The sequence below is a fragment of the Stegodyphus dumicola genome, chromosome 3 (genome assembly GCF_044657685.1).
Source record: "Stegodyphus dumicola isolate Sdum_Otavi_A_Nest chromosome 3, ASM4465768v1".
Lineage (NCBI taxonomy): Eukaryota > Metazoa > Arthropoda > Arachnida > Araneae > Eresidae > Stegodyphus > Stegodyphus dumicola.
The window spans coordinates 135117759-135132924 of NC_140770.1; the positions used below are offsets into that span (position 1 = coordinate 135117759).

The window sequence follows — 15166 nt, forward strand, 5'->3', positions numbered from 1 at the left end:
ACAGTAGCGCACTCGACGCATGTTCGAGATATCCAGGTCCGAGTTCCGTTGAGGGCACTGAACATTTTTTACATTATATGAGTAAAAATAACCTGGTGACTCTACGAATTTATAAACATTAGCAGGTATGAAAATGGGGTGTTAATGTAATGGAGAAATATCCTTGATTTGGCATGAAAGCATTGTCTTCCGTTACCAAATCCACAATTCTCTTTCGACCATTTTCATAAAAATAAGACACAAAAAGAAACTTACATTAAGAAAAAGAATACTTTATTTTTATATTTTCAGACACACGTAGGATTCTACAAACGTTTTTATTTATTTCATAGTATCAGTCATAATGTAAAACAACATATTTCCCTAAGAAAATGAGAATCTACTTTCCTGAATTTTCAGGATGTCAAGTCCATTTTTTGAATAAAGTTCTCTTTGATCGATGCTAGAAGCCAAAATTCCGAAGAAAATACTCCTGTCTGTGATATACTGAGATTGCAATCTCCCGTTCGTTCACTTGAACAAACTGTACACTTAGACGACTTCCATGATTACTAGAGTATGTTCGCTTCGGTTCTTCATTATCCAGAAGCATTTATTGAGTCTGTAAAAGTGTGGCATTTCATACTGTTTTTTTCATGGCAGAAAATATACACTTGTTCATTTCCGAAGAATAAAAGATTCGTGGGCTTATTTATGAGTGATATGTTTTTGTCACGTGTTTCGTATCTTTGCGTGTTTAGTTTCCTTTCTCAGCTTAAGGAATAGAACAGATTGTTTATTATAAAAATGGCATTCAAATTTGTGTCTGTCAGTGTCGTTGTGATCATTACAACAATTCAATATTTCAATTCCAAACAAACTTACCACGAAGAAATTTTTAAACTATTTAATCATTCATACTTGCCTACTTTCTAAAAATAAAAAGTTGCAAGATTTTCGGGGGGGGGGGAAAAATCAAGAAAAACCGTGAAGTAAATTCCAAGCATATCTGAGTATTTTGAGACTGGTTATAACAGTTAAATAGGGAAAGCAGAATTATTTTTTAACACATTTAAAATATTTACAATAGTTATTTCGCTTCTGCAAAAGATAATTCAAAAATAAATTATAATATTTATCCTTTTGTTTCAATCTAAGAATCGGGCGTACATAAAAATTGCCAAAATAAATAAAGTTATTTTTAAACATGATATTCAAAAGTTTCATTTTAATATTATTTTCATACGAAAATTTAGTTTAATGTATCAGTGCTGTTTTAAAGATATTGCAATACTATTATTATATTTGTAAAAAAATCATTATGAAATTTTCAAATTTTGAAGCAAACTAGTTTAACACAAATCTGTCTTGAAATTGCCAACGGCTGATAACAACTGAAACTTGTAAATACACAACAAAGAATTCATATCACAAAAACGAAGATTTATTTTTGATATAATAAAAAAAGAAATACAAGCGATAACCCGAATGTCTGCAGAGAGTACGCGTTAACGACAAACGACAAATTGCCACAATTTCTTTCCTTTTATGTCATGTTTAAAAATATCTTTATCTTTGATTTTGGCAATTTTTAAATACCCTGTTCTTGAATTTAAATAAGACGATGAATATTTCAAAGCGCAGTTTTTGAATTATTTTTTTGCAGAAGCAAAAATTAAAATTAAATTAAAATTGTTAAAATCAATTTTATTTGTCTAATTTCCCTTTTCATGATCCGTGTAACTGTTTCAAAATTTTCAAACATGTGAAAAATTAATTTCATTGTTTTTGCTAAAAGTTCCCTTTAAGTTTCCATCCCCCCCTAAAAAAAACTACTCTGACTTCAGACTATAAAACTACGTTAGGCATCGCAAGAATTACACAAAATTTGTTAAAAGTTGACAGATATGAATTTAATAAAGGCCACAGTTCTGCAGCTCCGCTAGTGGCCATATAAATCAATCAGCTACAACAGTTATTATGATAGGATAGCTATATAAATGTCAAATATATCGTTTTGGATTCATTTATAGCATTTTTTTCTAAATTTTATTCTTGCGGGTTTATGATAGCACCACTTTTTCTGCTACACTAGTATGCAAAAAAACTTAAGCAGCAAATTTAATTTCCAACGTACAAACTAAGAAATTGTTAAAAAGGGTATTTTGCGATTAGTACAATGAAAAGCCGACTCGGCAGAAAGGGCGCATATGTAAGCATCAGCACAATGCCGTCAGAAGATACCCACAGGGCACGCAAAACGCGAGGAATCATTGCGCGCAGTGAAAGGCAGCACGAAAAGATGAAAGCGCATTTCCACGCATTCTTCTGAAAGTGAGATATACGTGTAGTACGGCTACAAGAAAACATCATTATTCCTTTATGCATAGAAGAATGACAGGCAAGCTTGACGGCGTAGTCTTACATCTGTTTCCCAAGAGCTTGGAAATGATAAAAGTATTGTTCACGAGCTTGGAAAGCTTTTCAAATTACAGATACAGCTATGAGAAAGATTGGTGGTTACCGGCTAAGGAAAACAACGGCGATTAATGACCAATATATCGCCTTGCAGGCGAAAAGAGATCGAAACGAGACAGCGGTCAACATTGCTCAGCAGTTGCTCAGGACGACCGGGCGACAGGTATCTCGATTTACTGTGATCAGACGACTTTATAAAGGTGGCATACTCACCCACCATTCTAAATGTTGCATACCATTGACAGAAACCCATCGACGGCACAGTGGTGTAAAGAGCATAAAGACTGGACACTTCCTTAATTGAGTCACGTCTTCTTTACCGATGACAGTCGTTTCAGTCTCATGAATAATTCTCGGCCCCAGTTGAGGAACACGCTTTCATTCCACTAACATTAGAGAATGAGACTGTTGGGGTGGTCTTGACAATCTTATGTGGGAAGGTGGATGACAATAAACTATTACACAGGACTCATTCTGTTGAGGAGCTTTTTAAAAATGAAGATATTCACAGAATGTATTGGCCAGTGTGCTCCCTGACTGAAATTCCACTGAACGTATGTGGATGATTTTGGTGATGCCTAACGGCAGGATTGTAACTCCAAAAAACACCAGACAACTGAAACAGAAGCTCCTTGAAGAATGGAAACTCTGACCCCAAGAACTGTCAAATAATCTAGTGTTGAGTATCGACAGACGGTGCAACGTAACCGTTGTTATTAAGGAACGTCCTATCCCTTACTAAGGCTCTTTGGTTTTTTTTTGCGGAACTACTGCCAAAAATCAGAAAAATTGCTGAAGTTTTATATACTAGTGTATATTCTCACCTCTCACCTTATCTTTTAATAATTGATTAATACTTTTAATACCTTTTAATAACTCATTAGGTCTTAAGATGTAACTTATACACACAGTCCTTCTATAATGGACATATTTTAAGTTGTTTACCCAATATTTGACTCAGTTACATTAATGTATTACTCTAATAAAGTAAGTAGTTGTGTAAGCTAGCTGTTATATCCGCAAAGATATTGAACCGTAAAATGTTGCCGAAGAAGCCATTGGACAGAAGTAGAAGATAAGAAAATATTTTCATAAAACACGAAATATCAGTGTCAACATTTATTGCTAACATTACAATGGCTCATCAAAGTACCATCCACTTCATACCTGATGTACGATATTAGAAGAAGCATTAAATTGTTCAGACCTTCTAATAGCAATTAAGTCCCAACTTTACCATTCATATATAATAACTTTAGATGATCTTTTATGCATTCAAATGAAGTACTTGTCTTTTGGCTTTTTTTAAATACACATTTCACAGCACTAGACGGGTATTCAAGGTTGTCTGAAGTGTCTAAATTACTAAAAGAGTTCTACTCAGTATTATATACTACTCATCTTAACACACAAAAATACAAGGTGAATAACTTACTCTTATAAATTTTAAGTTGTATCAAAGATTCATCCATCGTGCTTTTCTACAAATATTCCAGAAAATATGAACTGTAACCTCAATTTGGCTCTTGCTTATAGATTATTTACATAAAGCATATAACTCTCTTATTTTCTGAAATATATATATTAAATATTACGGCAATATAAACTTACATCTTGAAATTTACATCTTGAAAATTAAATTTTGAGATTTATTTCTACTTATTTATAGAACTTCCTTGCAGTTAGATTTTAATTATTAAATATTTACAGTTGCTGAGAGCATTTCTGTTGGATTTTACATTACTTCGTTCTTAACGCTTATAGGGTATTTCTCCCGCCTTCTTAGCTTGCCTTCGTGGTGTAATGGTCTGCACGCTGGGCGCGTAATCCAGAGGTCCGTGGTTCGATTCCCGGCAAAGGCGTTGCTCATTTTTCATATCTCCTGCTTCCAATTAGCCTAATGTCTCTACACACTTATTTTATAACTGTGTTAAATGCTGAAGTTTAATTTTAGAACACATTAATTGACGACTAATCTTTTAAAGAAGCGTTGTATACACACTGTGTATCCAAGGTTTTAGGACTAATTCCTTAACAAATGACAGTAAAATTATAAAAGGATAATTGAAAGGATCTATTACGGTACAAACTCAACTTGCTTTTTTTTTGTTCCTCATTTAAAGCATCCTCTGTTTACGGACAGAATTTACCATGTTGTTAATCGTTTGCTTTGATCCTGCTGTGTGAACTGGAAAATGAGAAAATAACGGCAATCAAAATTATGTTATAAAGGGTTGAAAAACAGCGGTGGAGAAATCTGAAATGCTATGTGAGGCCATATAAAAATTCATCATTAACAGGAACTAATTGATGATGTCCGTTGCCACGGACGATTTTTTGACGACGCGGAGATGTTGATGATGAACCTTTGACAATACTGAAAAGATGAAATTCTTGAAAAAAATTTCGACAGTAGTTGCACTTTCTGGGAAACAGGTGCCATAATTCTCAACTCATTATATACAAGTTTTAGCATCTGCAGAGTAAGTGAAAACTCTGTAGATCATTTCAAAGGTTGAAAGGTCGTTGTTTTAATACCTATGAAAAAATTAAAAGAAACCAAAACTTTCCAAAAGATGAGTTCTAGGAAGAAATTACGCAGCTGTGTCAATGTGCCAAGGACTGTAATATGCGGAAGGATAAGAATTAAGAAAATTCTCTATTTTTCAGCTTCCAATTTTGTACGAATTTAGTTCTGAAATGTTTCAGGCGAGCTGTGTATGTTTACATTTGTCATTTGTGAAAACTTCTGAGCTACCACATAAAAGAAAATCAGGTACTAAAAAATTTAAAAAAAAAGCAGTTTTTAAAAGGTGAACCTCTTCAGTAATATAATATACTATATAATGTTTAATGTGCGCAAGGCTGAATTTGTGCCATTCTATTATTTTTTAAGCTCAAACAGATAGCTCTGCACATGGGGAGAAATAAGTTTATCAACATATAAAAAAATTAAAAATACAAGTCACAGAAAATTTTGAATTGCTAAACAAGGAATATATGACACATTAAACATTATACATACTACACTATATTATAAATTACTCTTGTTCTCCCGATGTCCATAGCTATCTTTTTTCGCCTAAAAATATCAGAAAATGGCAAAGTTTTGGCATAGCATCTAATTTCGGAATTGCTCACAAAATATATTATATATGTATCTCTGTATATATTATATGAAACAATACTGTTGTTACATATTTACTATTGCTGGTATTGCAGGTTTTTCCAGTTTTGGCTATTTCTAAGAGACTGCTTTAACAGTGCAATATCAGGGAAAATTGTTCCTGAACTAAAAATGTCAACATAGGTTAATAATTATTTAAGATTTACTGATCTTGAGAATATCATGGATTTGCAGGGAAACATTGAAACTTTCAAAGCCGAAGACTATTGTCATAATTTTTATCCAAATTCCACTTGCAGTTGAGTTCCCATTCCAGATCACTTTAAAGTTTCGTTGGAATTCAAACTTTACCTTCAGATACTGTGAATGCGTTATTTTAGACACACAATATTTTTTTCCCACTCTACATTAGCTGCGAGATGTTTGTGTTTTTCTTAAAGCAGGTACTTCTTTAGGAAGCGATCAGTATGGACGGTCTCAGAGTATTATCAAAGATTTCATTTTATCCGGCGATCTCCAAATATCATTATTGTTAAAATTATAATTTACATTTCTTAATAAGTTACTAATGTTTTCTATAAATGTTGCAGAAAAATTTTCACAGAATGGTTTTCTTTTTCTTAATATACACTACAAATTCTAGACAGGTTCACTTCTGCTACATAGTTTGAAAGTCCGACAATCCTCTTTTCTAAATCACACAGTAAGCATGTTTTTAGCTTCTGGAAAATCACCGGAGTTTTAACACACGGTCGAAGCCCGGCAAAAACAACTCCAATACCTGCATTTGTGGTAGAGCGCTCGTTTCCTGCGCCGTTGCCAATTGTAGTAGGTGTCTTCTAAAGACTTTCCTGTAAGAGAAAGAAAATTACCTACATAAGCAACTGCAATAAAACTGAAAACATCTCAGGTTATTTCAGTTTAACGATACCAGATTCAATTTATTTAATACTAACGAAGTTTTATGATTAGTATAAGCCACTCTGTTTAGCACACCGCTAGTGTTATGTCATTTTTAATAAATTTTGCGGTGCGTAATTCTAATGTCAATTTATAATTCCTTATTTATTTAAACTTTAACTGGAAGAACTCGTTTGTAATTATTTGCATAAAACTGTAAGGTAAATAATAATAATGTTAATAATGTAAGAGCATTCAAATAATTAAACTGTAGATTTAAAATTTTGTAGATTTAAAGTATGATTATTATAGATAATATTGGAGCATGAAATGGGGTCGAAAACATTCTAAAAAACAGAGAAAATTGCTTTTTTGTATTATTTCGAAAGTATTACTTCAAATATCTTCGATCCAGTTAATATGAAACCTTGTATACTGCGGAGAAAAAAATAGAACAGTTCTACATCTCCCATTCTATTAGGCTGATTGACGAAATTCAAATTGCGTTTTTCATGTCTCGAAAGAGCGACTTAGGATATGTATTAAGATACTTAGGATATATATTAGATGTATATATAGCATTGTTCCAATACAGGTAGCCCTCCTACAATACGGCAACCTGTAACACGGTTTAACTATAACACGATTCATAAATTGCGAGAACCCTCCTACAACAGGATTTCGCTCTAATATGATAAGAAAATTGTTCGAGCAATCCGAAGAAATTTAATGAACTCCGCACGAAGTTTTTCCATATTATGCAAAGCACCCGTACAGTCATTTAACACATAAGAAGCCTTGTTTCGTAAGTTCTGCCAGTTGTCTTCCAAGATCCGGTAGCCGTAAGAACAAATGTCCTCAGATGACCCGTATGAACAAATGTCCCCAGATAAGAATGAAGAAACCTCACTATCGCAGAAGGTGAACAACATGAGGTCACAATAAGTGCTTTAAAACGCACAACCTGCAAGTTCGGCTTCCAAAATTCAAATCCTTGTCTGCATAGCCTGAAAACATAAGCATCTCATGCTGCTGGTCGGCAGTCTGCGTCGAGCCACGGTATGTTAAAGAATATCTTTTTCGTCTTTAAGACATTAAGTTTCAGTCCCCAAACATGTCCGATAAAGATAAAAAACTTTTAAGAGGAAATTCATTTCTTTAGAAGTTCAGATACAAATCTTGGACCATCTTTTAAAAGAAGAAAAAGCATCTTACATTGGAAAAAGTTTTAAGTGGAATGAAGAAACAGTCCAAATTATTATTCCAAATTATTATTTTCTTATAAGAAATAAGAAATGCAGCTGCTGCAGGATCTTCGACATCCGAAAAATGTGCAGTTCGTTGCCGGGGGCGACAATAATTAAGAAGATGGAAAAGGCACTCAGCATTTGAATTGATGATAACAGTCAAAAAAGAATTTCGTTGGATGGTAATATCATTAAATAAAAAGCATTAAAATTTTCAAGCACCTTAAAGAACATGGAGAACCCTCTGTCAAGCCAGAGTTTCTGGTAAGTAAAGGTTGGTTCGAAAATTTCAAAAAGCGTTTTGCACTTCATAGCATAAGAAATCAAGGAGAATCTGCATCGACTGATTATGAAGCTGCTAGCGTGTTTCCTGAAAAATTCCAAAATATTATAGAAGAACAAGTATACACAGCAGTTCAAGTTTACGATGCCGATAAAACTGGGTTTTGGTGGAACAAAAAATTCCCAGTAGAACGTTTATATCGAAAAAAGAAAAAACTGCATCCTGATTTAAGATGTCTAAAAATTGTCTAACGCTATTTTTGTGCAGTATGACTTTAGACTTTGTGACAAAATCCTTGTTGGTTTATAGATCTTTAAATACTCGCGCACTTAAAGGCCTAAATAAAAGCACCTTACCGGTACATTGGAAAGCAAATCCAAGAGCTTGGGCATCTGGGAATATATTTAAAAATTGAGTTTTAAACCGATTCAAAATCGATAATGTAATGGAAGCTTGGAAGACATTTTCAATCAAGAACTGAATCGACATCGTATCTTTGTAGCTGAAAGAACCAAAAGCATCAACGTTAATTGCATGTTAGAAGATATAACCTTCTTCAGTTGAAATAGAAAACGTGAGTGAATCGTCAGAAAATGATATCGGCGGCATATTAGAACTTGCTAAATCAATCGGAGGCGAAGGTTTTGTGAACATGGTTATTGAGGATTTATTAAAATCAAGATTTATTAGCGAAAGAAGAAATTGACGCAGATTTGATAGAAATGGCATTCGAAGCTGTAAATCAAATCGATTCTGACTACCACTGATGAAGATTGTGAAGTTAATAATTTAACATTAAAATATTAAAAGAACGCCTACGCTTAGCTGAAAATCTCGAGTTATTTTTCTTGTGTGCAGGCCCTTCTGCTGAAATAAGCCGAAAATTCAAAAGGAAGCTGCAAAACTGTCTAGCTCTATATCGAGAAATTTCAAAATGACCCGGTAAGAACTAGTAAATTACAATTTTTTTAAAGAGGGAAGAAAATGCCAAAACTTTAAGTGAAGGAAAAAATTCTGAAAGTGAAAGCTATCTCATTCCACCGTAAAAACATTCTCTGTTGATTGTACTGAGTAATGACAACGAAGAACTTTATTAAACTAAAGTTGCGTTAAATTAAAATATGTAATATTTTTTTTGTGTGTGTTGTACATACATATGTATATTTTAATACAAATTAAGTTGCTTATGTATAATTAAAAAAATATTTGTTTTTACTAAGTTTTTGGAACGTAAACTCCCTTTTTATGCTGCCTCTGGGTCTCATACAACACGGTTTCACACAACACTTCCTTTTCTAGGAACCTATCTACCGTGTTATACGAGGGTTACTTGTATAGGTATTTTGATACAAAATTGGACTTTCTATGAAATGACATGTCAGTCTTTTTCCCGATTCAAATTATACCTAAATTCTGTAAATTTTGGTGCGAAATATATGGAGAAATTCAAAAATTTATCTTGGGGCATTTTGTTTTTCAGTTTGCGCCAACAATAATTCACTTGACGAATTTCTTAATATATGGCAACCTATTTTTCTTCCCCTTTATACATCATTTGCATGAGTAGAAAAAAGTCACTTCGTTCCTAGTGTATACCACGTTTGGTGCTATTATCGTTTTCAACAAATATTCCAAATTTCAAAACGCGCAAATATATAAATTCCCGTATATCGTTGGAAATTTTGAATAAAAAGTCTCATATTTTGCAGGTATGCTTAGAAATACATCTACTACAAATGATGATAAATATTTTATAGATTATAATTCAAAAATATTTTTGAAAAAATTTATAAAAATTATTTAAAAATAAAATTTTTTAAAATTAATCATAAAAAATGGGCGAATTTTATTTGGAGTGAACCTAAATTTGGAAATGTGAAAGGAAGAATTAAATAAGTTTAATAAAAAAGCGAGATTAATAAATTCATACTTAATTCAATTAATATTGAAGAGTTAGAATTTTAATAGCTAATCTTTTAAAAACTACTCGTGCGTGCGAATTTTACAAAAGTTGGCAGTTTGGCAAAATTTGAGTCATAGAATCGAAATATGTAAAAAATGTGGCATGTATAATTTCAGAAAAAGTCCGATTTTGTGTCAAAATACCTATATTAGACTAATGCTATATATCCTCAGTCGAGCTTTCGGGACATGAAAAATGCAAGTTGAATTTTGTCAGTCGGCTCAGTAGAACGGGAGGTATAGAACCGTCAACCCCCTTTTTTTGTGCAGTGTTGGAGGAGTAGATTGTCTTTTGAAAAAATTCCCCTCCCCTCTAGAAAGAAAGAGATCATAAACTGCGATTCCTTATTTTATTTAGTGATGGTGACGTGACGCGATAACTAATAAATGTTCCGGGAATGTTGTGGCCAAAGGAAGAGAGTGAACAGTAGTGGTCAGACAAGCTAGAATATGTAGAAATGGAGGGAGAAGGCAAAATGGTTGGGCAAGAAACCTTTTGTCTCGCCGAGAGTCATTTCTCTGAGGACTGCGTAGTGTGTGGGCAACAAAGTGAAGAAGGAACTGACGAATCCCTAAAAAAGTACTTGGAGGACATTATGTCTCTGCAGGAACACATAGCGAAGAGGAAGTTCTGAAGCCGGGGCCTGGCGCAAATTTCTCTACCCCATGACTGGAATTAACAGCGCTGTTCGGGATCAACTAACTCTCTCTTTGGCGAATGTTTGAATCGGTCTGCGAGAACACAGGACTGATCTGCTCTATCTACTTGATGGGAAAACCCTCAGATCTCGAATTTTTTCCCAAGGTACAGAGCGTCTGCCGAATGTTCCCTAGTTCTATTTAGACAGAACTCTATTTCTATTTTTTTCGAACTCTATTTCCATGTCAAATATAAGCCTAAGCTAGCGAGACATTGGTGATACCCCTATTCCATCTACAGAATATTCTCTGTATTACTCCTGTTTATTCTACGGAATAGATAGTTCACTGTTTTTTTAACACCGTTAAAAAACATTTGTGATACATTTACACTATTAAGAGACAAATATACAAATCTAATGCCATAACAGAATTTTTCCAGACATGATTTTGGATTTTTATTACTAACTATAAAATTACCTTCAGGTATAGGCAATTTTGTTATTTTATAGATAGAAATTTAAACTCATTATTGTCTTTAAAATGATTTTATGCGTAAAGCAGGGTTTTGTTTAAGATTTTGCATTTTTCACAATTTAAAAGAGAAATAAATGCAAAGTTGGACTAATTGCTATAACAAAGATAGCAGCTTGACACTCAACTTTACCTACATAAGTGCCATCTATATAATTTGAAGAACACACTTGCTTCTCTTTCACAACACTTTTGCAGACCCCAACACTCATTAGTAGGTAAGTTAGAATTAAAACTTACTATTTACTTGCTTTAAGTATTTTTTAAAATTTTTTATGTGGTATCTGGGTGTTTTCTGGATGTGAAATTGTGTTTTTGAATATATATTTGTTTTTTTTGAAAAATTGTGAATTGGTTTTTTTTGTTTCTTATTGGTTTATATGGATTGTGTCTGTTTTTTTTAGTTTCTTTTTATTGATATGCATATTCGTGTAGGGGAAGTTTCTGTGGACGGGGGTTTCTGGATTTTTTTATTATCTTTTTATGAAAAATTAATTTTTAAAAAAAAAATTTGATTTTTTAAGAAAAAGTTTAATTCTTGACTTTACTTGCTTGTTTCTCAGGGGACTTCATTGGTATTTTCCTTTTTGAACTTTAATTCTTAAATGTTAATTCTTAGATGTTGATTTCTAGGGGTGTCACTTTGTTGGAATTACTTTTGGTTTTGACTTTTACCCTTGCCTGCATGAATGACGAAACACAAATTGAATGATTGGAGAGTTAGGTTTGGAGGCAACTTCCCCTTGATAAGTCTGTCTCCTGCCTACTCAACGGTCATTCACATATGCATTTTTTTAAAAGGGTTGTTTAATTTAATTTTAATTTATTAAATTAGTGAATTTGTTTTCATACATTGATTTTGCACTTGGTTTGCTTGTGTTTCTGAATTTGAATGATATTGTGGATTGGTTCGAGAGTTGAATCTTTTACATGTTTGCACATTTTTTTTTTAAAATTATTTTGGCTTTTTTCCTTTTTTAGAATTTAAATTTGCTTTTTTACTTTTATACGTATTTGTTAAAAATTAGGTTTAAATTTGTTTAAATTTAAATTTCATTCCTTGTAGCAAAGGCGCAAAGAATATTTAATTAAATATGTATTTAAATTTGATTTTTTAAATTTTTTAATTAAATTCAATTTATTCTTATAAAACAGTTTTGTTTGTACTTAGCAGCTTTAGCGCTAATTACCTGGTTTGTTTCTCTTTTATTAAAAACAACTTTCTTTTTCTAATAGTTTTGTTTTTATTTTAAACTCGCTCTCTAAATAATTTAGTTTAATCAACTTAAATAGTTTAATACAATAGTTCATTTTTTATTAATTTAGTGAATTAATTAGCAATAACATTTAAATTCCCAGTTTTTTAAAATTTTTCTGTCCAAAAATTGAGTTAAGAATTTTTACTTTAAAAATTCACTGTATTGTAGGTTAGCTCCCTCTTTACTTTTATAACGGCTCGTATCAATCACATAAATTTCCATAAATGTCCATTCTAGCAAATGACTTACTTGTAAAGTTAGCAATATGCCTTTTAATATCACAGCCACTAAACAACTCCCCTTTTGAGAAACTTATAATTGCATTTATCTCCTCACTTGTAACACATGAAATCTTAGATATGTTGGACAAACCAAAAATAGTCTTAATATTAGAATTAACAACCACAGAGCACACATTAAAAAATTTGCAACTACTAATTTTAGCACACTTAATACAGCTGAATTAGAACATTTTCAAATACATGATTTCAAAAAAATTAATATTCAAATTTTGGACATTGTACCTGAATACAAAGTTAGATTATTTCAAGAGTCACTCTACATGCTTAAATTCAAAACACTTTACCCTTATGGACTCAATACATTCAACCAACACATTAAATTAAATTCTGAAATTCCAACTTACAGCCATTTTAAATTATTCAGTAAAAAAACATTACGAGGAACCAAAGCAGGTAATAAACATAAACTTCTTTCAACAATAGATACGAAAAAGTTAAACGATAATATAAATAATTACTTTCTTACTGATAATTTCACTAAAAATATAATTACTTGGTTGCATACTTGTAAGCACAATTTCTTAAAATTACTTATAAAATTTGTAAAACAGCATTTTACAGGGCACAATATTATCAAAGACCTTATTATTGACTTTTGCAATTATAAGTTCTCTACAAATAACAAATACAATAAATATTATTGCAAAATCAATTTCCTTCATCCTAACTATGAACATATTCAGTTTAGCAAAATTTTCAGAAAAAGTCAACAACTTTTTCCAGCTACCAAAGTACAGATCACCAGCTTTCAAGTATCAAAAACCTTAGTAAATTGCTAATTAACCACCATGAATTAGCTTCTACAGCCCATTGATACTGTAAAGAGCTTCAATACAAAGATTTCATCGATAAATTTCATCAACATATTATAACAGGCAATTTAGCAATAGTTCAAAACCAACATTTAAGAATTTTAATGGAAAAAGGTACCAAATTTAGACCAGTACTAAAAATTAACAAACCTCACAGTTTTAAAAGTTTCGTAAAAAATAAAGACGAATTTATAGTTAAAACTAGTTTCAAATTAAATATTCCAAATTCTACCTTTATGGCATGGAAACATGCAGTATTAGAAGAATTCAAGCAAAAAATTTGAATAATTGAATTTAATAGCAATTTACAGTGGAATATTCTCATACCTCTTTTACAGGATTTAAAACAAAAGTTCATAATTACCAAAATTGACAAAGCCAATAATAACTTCAGCATAATATGAAAATTTTTTTATGTATCATTAATTAATACTGAACTCAATAATGCCATTACTTACAAACTCACCAATCTACAAGAAAATGTTATTGTAAAAAAGCTAAAAGCATTTCATAAGAAACTGCAAATTTCACAACCATCTAACTACAATAGATTAGCAAATCTATATGCTCTCCCAAAATTTCATAAATCACCACTCAAATTTAGATTTATTGCTAATGGTACAAATAATTATAAAAAGAATATAGATTACATATTTGCAATTATACTTAAAAAATCTGTAATTTAATCCAACATCTCGTTAACAAACAACACAATTATAGTTGGATTATTTATAATAATGCTCCAGTTCTCAGCAGTTTTAAAAGTAACAATCAAGAACATTAACTGCTATGACTTTGAAAACCTTTATACTTCTCTACCATTAGAAGAAATTTTTACTAGTTTAATACAACTCCCACAACTTTTTCCTGACATACTTGACATCCTTTGTATTGAAAGATGGAATACTTATCTGAATTGTGCATTATTTAATAACTACATTAAATTCAATAATAAGATCTTTCAGCAAGTTAGAGGAATTCCTATGGGAGCAAACAGTTCTACACAAATTTGTAACCTATTTCTTTTTACTTTTGAATATAAATTCCAACTAAGTTTAAATAAAAATGAATTAAAGCTATTTGCTCATACTTTTAGATACATAGATGATATTATAACTTTCAATAATAATTCTACTTTTGAGCAATTCAAAATTTACCCAAATAGTTTAACACTTAATAAAACGAATACGAATCAAGATACTATTGAATTCCTAGACCTGCAAATTATTAAACACAGCAAAATTAAATTATTTGATAAAAGAAGGAATTTCCATTTTCCTACTATTAAACTAATTAATTGTAACTCTAATATCTCTAGAAAAGTAATAGAAAACACATTTCATAGCCAAATTATCAGAATAAAAAATATATGTACTGAAATAGACGATTTAAAGGAAGAAATAATAAAGCTAATTAATGTACAGGTTGATAACCAAGTACCACCAAAATTTATTAATTTATATATTAAAAAGGCAGGCCTTGACTTTACTTTATAATTTTTTGGCTCTTTTGGATATGATAACATTACCTTAAACCTTAGCTGGAGGGTTATGAAGGATATAAAAGAGTAGAGAAATTATTGTAAATTTTTATTGTAAATATTTTGTAAATATGTGTATTTAATCAATACTGGATTCTTTCCTT

General features: G+C 31.4%; 1 protein-coding gene across 2 annotated transcripts in view; it reads right to left on the reverse strand.

The window, feature by feature from the left end:
* Positions 1–256: 256 nt before the first annotated feature.
* Positions 257–15166, reverse strand: part of LOC118181191 (regulator of G protein signaling 7-binding protein A-like) — a 287634-nt gene continuing 272724 nt past the window's right edge. For both annotated transcript variants that reach the window (XM_085813337.1, XM_085813338.1), the window contains exon 7: positions 257–6435. In XM_085813337.1, coding sequence (XP_085669463.1) covers positions 6326–6435 — 110 coding nt within the window. In that variant the 3' untranslated portion in view covers positions 257–6325. The remainder of the gene's footprint in view (positions 6436–15166) is intronic.